The following is a 6,675-nucleotide window of genomic DNA, read 5'->3' on the forward strand; positions in this document are numbered from 1 at the left end:
GCACAAGAGAAAAACGCAATTCAGAAGAATTCGGAGAGAAACGCGCGTCTTCTTGTGAGGTCTCCTACAAGTGCACTACAGTGTACAAGTACATACCCCTGGCTTTTGCCTTTATTGCTAAGGAACAGGTGAAACTATCAACTGCAGCTTTGCGTGAGCTGCAGAACCTGGAAAAAATTCTGCTGAATATTAACAAAGCTCAGAAAACTTCTGAATTCACTGCCGAAGTTCGCCAGTATTTTGAAAGGTTTGGGTCCCATGTGAACCAGGGTCCTTTTCACTTTGGCTGGAGGTTCTGCTGGAAGGCAGCTGCTGAGGGCATCATGAACAACGAGCTCACAGAGGTGGAGGGAGTCATGTCTCAGGTCCTGTCCGCCTACATTGGCTTTCGGTGCAGTGTAGCTTCCTTGTTGACCGCTGAGGTCAATGCGGGGTTCCTTTCATCTGAACTGAAGGAATTCCTTTCTGGAGGGCAAAGTGAAGCTCTTCTGAACAAAATCCAGCTCTCTGTGAGTAAAACTGGGGGTCCAGCTGAAACAGATAACTACCTACAGTGGAGATCTGCTCTTGTATCCAGTAACAGAACCTGGTGTGTCATCGACAGAGGAGTAACTCTCATGCCTGTTTGGGAAATCATCCTCTCCGCTCACAGAAAGGATTTTAAAGACGTCACAATGCTGAGCAACACTCTCAGGGAAGCGTACAAGTCGATCACAAACTTGAGCCCCGAGACACTATGGGGTGAGAATGTGCTCTCTGCAGTCACAGACGTTAAAAATCTTCTCAGTTCCATGAGGGGCAGGCAGACGTCAGACAGTGAAGCGCGCCTAAAAGAATTACTCGAATTCAAGATTAAGTTGTATGTAAAAACGGGAAGCCATGCTATTTGGGTAGAATCATGTCTTTCTGACAATATCTTTCAAGATTTTTTACTTCAAGTGACTCAAGAAAACAAGCATCTTGCTCCTGCAGAAACCACAACTCTCAGGGCACTGATGTGTGATTTAATTGAGCCTTATTCGTTTCAGGTGAAAAGCTTCCCAAGTAAGGCCCAAATACTGAAATGGGCTCATCAGTCCGCTGAGAAGATCCACAAAGATGTTGTTGTTGCTGATTTGTCACATTTCATAGAAATTCTCAAGACAGCTAAAGAAGAGACCAGAGGTGAAAGATTTTCACACTGTGACCTGGAAAGTGTTCAGGAAGCAAAAATCAAAGCAACACTTACAGTCTTGCTCTCATTGAACTCATTGCTGAGAACGCAAAGTGAGACCAATCAATACAGGGAAGAGATGCTAATCCTTTCCATCGTCAACATTTTGGGATATAGTGCAAAAGATGGTATATTTTCTCACCTTCTTGGGTGGGCGGAAATTGACTTCATTGAGGAAACACTGCTCAGTAAACATACCCAGTACATCCAGCTGAGTGCTAAGAGTGCAGATAGAGCCCTGGCTTTCTTGTGGCATTTAGCCCTTTCAATATCCTCTGACGGAGGAAAAGTTTCTTATGAAGAGAAGGGGAGACGACTGGAGTTCTTTAAAGCACACTTCAGAGAGACCTCTCCCAGTGACCTTTCTGCAATACTGGACTGTGACAGTCCACGTCAAGACTGGGAGAGAATTGAAAAAGAGCTACACTCCATCGTCTTGGGGACGGAGAAAAATGAGATACAACAGCTGGACAAAGTATTCCTGTGTACAGAGATCCGCTTCTCCGAATCCTCACAAGAAGGCAAGCGGCAGCTGCAGGTGGGGGAACAAGAGGACAAGCCGAGCGTCTTGGGCACGAGAAACAAAGAGGAGAGCATTGGAACCCAGCCGTCAGGAGCAGGGGAGAAAGCATATATTTTTATGAAACTACTGGAAAGACTCGGACTCCAGAAGTTCTATTTTGCAAAAATTGACAAAGCCAGATGTACTAACTGTAAACAAGTTATCATTGAATAACACTCAGCCATCCGCAGAAGAGGAGCTGTCTTTTTATTACCTGTACAAGCTCATGATGCTGGACTACCGAGCCAGGAGTGTGCTGTGCGTCAAGGAAAAAGGGCAGCCACATCACAAGAGTGCAGAGGTCAGCTGTGATGTCGATGATTTCGTGGGTGATACAAATGTGTGTGATGATGACACAGAGGAAGAATTGCAGATCCATCCCATGGATATTCAGATGGCTGTGTTCCTTTGTGCTAGCGATTTCCTGAGGCAGTGGATGTGTATGAAACTGACCAAGTGCCAATATGCCCTGCCTCTGCTAGTACCTGACCCACGAAACAATACGACCGAATTTCCCATGTGGGCATTTCAGCAGGTTAAGAAGAGCTGGAAAAGTAAAGGTGCCAATAAAGACAGTGTCAAAAGCGGACTTTTGTTCCAGGCATCTGTACCGATAGTGTCTTTCATTAGGTTTGGAATATGCCCAACATCTAAATCGAAAATCCTGAACAGCGTAATCAACAGACAGAAGCACAATGTTTTCTTCCACCGGCACTGCAAAGGCAGTACGAGGGAATGCCTTCTCACAGATGGGCTGGTGGAGATTGCGTGGTACTGGCCAGGTGGAATGGAAGACGACGTTCTTAACAGCTGCGTGGCGTTCACTAATCTGCACGGCGACGCCAGCAACCACAAGGAGCAGATCGCGTTTCTGCAGGAAGTCAGTGCTGTTATCGTGGTTCTGGTTTCGGAATCCTCTTTGAATGACACCAGAAAAGAGACCCTCTCTTCTCTCCTCAAGAGCTCCACACCGGTCATCTGTCTCTTTGCAGAAAAAGAAAAGGTTGCTCACAGACCTAATCCAACTAAGGTGAAACTTGCAGTTCACAATAAGAATGAAGCCCAGTTAACAGATGAAATCATTTCTCACATCAAACATTTTCTAGGTACTAAGGATAAAAAGTGCTCTTTAAAAGCCTGCATAGAAGTAGCCAGACGACATAGCATTGTAACAGATGAAGTCAATGAGAAATGCAGAGAAGGTCATGAAATTGCCCAGAGACTTATGGATCTAATAAAGAAAGAAGACCTGGCCAATGTGAAAAGGACATTTCTACCATTACAAGGTGATCTCTGGTATGAATGGTGCAGGAAAGATAAAGAGTCTTATCGACTACAGTCTAGTGCCTTTACCAGTATTGAGCAGCAAAAGAGTAAAATCCAAGCTAAGAAAGAAGACTTACGCAAAGAACAGCTGGGCAAAGCTTTCCCTCTCAACAACCTCATGAGATCCTTCCTGGAGTGTCTCGGCTCCTCTTCACTTTCTCCGGACACTAAACTGTACATGCTACAGTGGTTAGGAACACTCCTGGATGATCTTACCACAGATTCACTCACTAAACTTCAGCGCTCTACTACTCAACATGGGTGGACATGAAATCGCAGCGCACCTCAAACGGAGGCGATGAAAGTCAATTGCAAAAGACAGCAGAGAATATATCTCGGGAACTCGATGCTTCAAACTTTGGCCTTCAGCATTTGTTGCGAGAAGTCAGTCAGATCTATGAAGCTTTGAAAATGTCACCAGATATGGCAGATGAAAAACAGTATCTTACTGCTCTTCCAGGGATAGGGGCTGAAATGTTGATCGCAGGATATCCTCTTGAACTGATGGATGGGGATGCTTCCTACGTCCCTCTTGGATGGATCGAAGCAGTGCTGGACAAACTGATCCATAAAGTTGGTGACAAACAGATATTTGTTCTGTCCATTCTTGGTGTTCAAAGCTCTGGCAAGTCCACATTACTGAACACTATGTTTGGTCTTCACTTTCCAGTGAGTGCAGGAAGATGCACAAGAGGAGCATTCATGCAGTAAGTGACAGTGGATCAAAAGATCAGAGATGAGTTGCAGTATGACTTTGTCCTAATAGTGGACACAGAAGGCCTTCGATCACCGGAGATTAATAATGCAACTGCACTGGCCCATGACAATGAACTCGCTACATTTATCGTTGGAATAGCTGATGCAACCCTAATTAACATCATGGGAGAGAGCTTACTGGATATGCAAGATATTCTTCAGATTTGTGTCCAGGCTTTTATGAGGATGAAGAGAGTCAGTATCACTCCAAGCTGCCTTTTTGTGCATCAAAATGTTGCAGAACCATCTGCCAGTGAAGACAATATGACAGGAAGGATGCGCCTACAGGAGACACTGGATGAAATGGCTCGCATTGCAGCCAGTGAAGAAGGGTTTGATGCTACAAGTTTTAATGACATCATTCAATTTGACATAACAAAGCACGTTTACTTTTTCAAAAATCTTTTTGAAGGAAACCCATCAACAGCACCTCCCAACCCAAGCTACAGCGAAAACGTCCAAGAACTGAAGAGCACAATACTCGGAATAAGAGAATGGAAGTCGGACTGTAGATTTGCTTCTATCTCAGAAATGAAATTGCGGATAGTGGCCATGTGGAATGCACTGCTAGGGGAAAACTTTGTTTTCAGCTTTCGAAACAGTTTGGAAGTCATGGTTTATAAGAGGTTAGAAGTAAATTGTGGTAATTGGACATGGCAGCTGAGAAAATGTGGTCTTGACCTGCAAAGGACACTGCGGCACCAAATCATGAGTGATCAAGTGCAAGCAGTAGACAGCTCAAGCATTAAAAAGTCGTTTGAGCAGCAGGCAAAAGCCATTTCAGAAGAAACTGAAGAGTACTTTAAAAAGGAGAAATATCCACATATATTGAATCAGTGGAAAAATAACTTTGATTTCAGATTACAGACAGTGAAAGAGGAGCTCATCGAGGACACCCAGAGGAGATGTAAAAAATGGATTGCACAACGTAAGTCTAGATCAGGACTGGATCAAAAGAAATCCCAGTACCTGGCAGAGCTGCTCGCAAAAAGCAGATGTCTGGCTTCTAATCTAATTAGCGAGTGTGATGAGACAATGGATAAAGAGTTTGAGAAACTCTGGGTGGAACTGATGACCAGAGTTGCCTCAAAGACCCCTGCAGAGAAAGACGTCAACATCGATGCAGCAGTGGAAAAAATCTTTTGTGAAACATTTAAAACAAAAGCAAATTCCAGACAAGTAATTACTGAGCGTCCCCAAACCTTTCAGTTTGATGAGAAAAAACACATTCATAAAAAATCCAAATATGGAATTTTTACACACTCTTTTACTCCAACAGATGAAGAAAGTGTAATCCATCTTTCAGCAAGTATATCGAAAACAATTTAACAATACATTGATGATCTGCAGGATGTGATACTGGACTTTAATGAGGGCTACATCAATGCAATACTAAATCTAATACAATCAGGGATCAAAGACTTTGAAGAACATACAAAACACTTTGCATTAACAGATAACTACAGAATCGAGTTATTTGCCCATCTTTGTGTGTTTGCAGCAGAACAGTTCAAGGTAAAGCAGGAAGCATTCAAGAAGGCAAACGACCCAATGCTGTACTTCAAAAGCAAGAGAGAGGAATATCTACAAATCTTTAAGAGTTTCTGCCAACAAAGCACAGCCCTCAACATTCTTGTTGATTTCCTTCATGGAAAACTGAAAACCGCTGTCCAGCAGGCAGTGTATGAAAAAATTGGCATCAGAATTGCAGGCGAGATGAGGTCGACCCATCCAGCTTTCAACAGTAATAGATCCAACCTGGAAAATCACCTACTGATATACCTGGCTGAGAAGGAGAGATTTGATTTGTATGAAGAATACTTTGTTGCACCAAAGGATTGTTTTGACAGGTATATAACAGACTGTGTTGAAAAATACTGTAAACACAGTGGGAGGGAGAGAATTACTGAGATCTTGACCGATAATCTCACATATCTGATAGACCGCATTATATTCACAGTTTGTAAAGTAACAGGGCTTGTTGAAGATAAGCAGGGCAATGTCTCCATGTGGCTGGATGAATTTTGTTCAGAACTGGGGAGTGACATGGACATTCCACGGAATTACTTTAGGGCTATTGAGAAAGAGGACATTGACCTGCAGTGTCTGAAAGAAAAGGTATATGAATCCATCATAGCGATGCATCACACTTTATCAGAAGAAACCAAAGGTGGAGTAGACATCAACAAGTTCTGGGAAAGCCCCGATTACATTCTGTCGAAGCAGCTCAATGGGTGCTGGGAGCAGTGCCCTCTCTGTTGCGCTGTTTGTACCAACAGTATCCCTGACCACTCTACAGATCACTGTGTCCAATTTCATCGCCCCAGGGCTGTGAATGGCTGGTTTCACCACGGCACTCAGAACTTCTCCATAGAGATCTGTACCACCTCCGTCTGCAGTGATGGGACTTTCCTGCCCAATAACGACGAATCAAGAGAAACTCCGTGGAGGAGATACAGAGAAGCAGGTCCACCCTTCAATAGATGGCACATCACCCCAGATAACTCTGCACAGATGTATTGGAAGTGGTTCATCTGTGCCTTTAAAGACAAGCTGGAGAAGCGTTATAGCAAGACCTTTCAAGGTAAAGGAGAGATACCAGAATACTGGAAAACTATTGACAAGAAATCCGCAATAGAAGAACTGAAGACATTTAACACGTATGACCATGCGGAGATAGATGCACCGGTGAAATTGTGGAGCTCTCTGGACAGTGAAAAGAAGCATGTCCATCCACAAGACCTCGAAAAACGCAGCAAATCAGGCCAGTGCATAAGTTCATGTTTAAGAACAAATAGAGTAATGTTTCACGGAGCTG

General features: G+C 43.7%; 1 protein-coding gene and 1 pseudogene across 1 annotated transcript; both read left to right on the forward strand.

Annotated features, from left to right (window-relative positions):
* Nucleotides 1-323: 323 nt before the first annotated feature.
* LOC138243387 (interferon-induced very large GTPase 1-like) lies at nt 324-3,372 on the forward strand. The gene is made up of 3 exons (XM_069198953.1): nt 324-391; nt 653-741; nt 1,967-3,372. Exons 1-3 carry the CDS (start codon nt 324-326, stop codon nt 3,370-3,372), a joined length of 1,563 nt encoding a protein of 520 aa, XP_069055054.1.
* A 65-nt stretch (nt 3,373-3,437) lies between these two features.
* Nucleotides 3,438-6,192, forward strand: LOC138243388 (interferon-induced very large GTPase 1-like; annotated as a pseudogene).
* Nucleotides 6,193-6,675: the final 483 nt, after the last annotated feature.

The sequence above is a fragment of the Lepisosteus oculatus genome, chromosome 14 (assembly GCF_040954835.1).
Source record: "Lepisosteus oculatus isolate fLepOcu1 chromosome 14, fLepOcu1.hap2, whole genome shotgun sequence".
Lineage (NCBI taxonomy): Eukaryota > Metazoa > Chordata > Actinopteri > Semionotiformes > Lepisosteidae > Lepisosteus > Lepisosteus oculatus.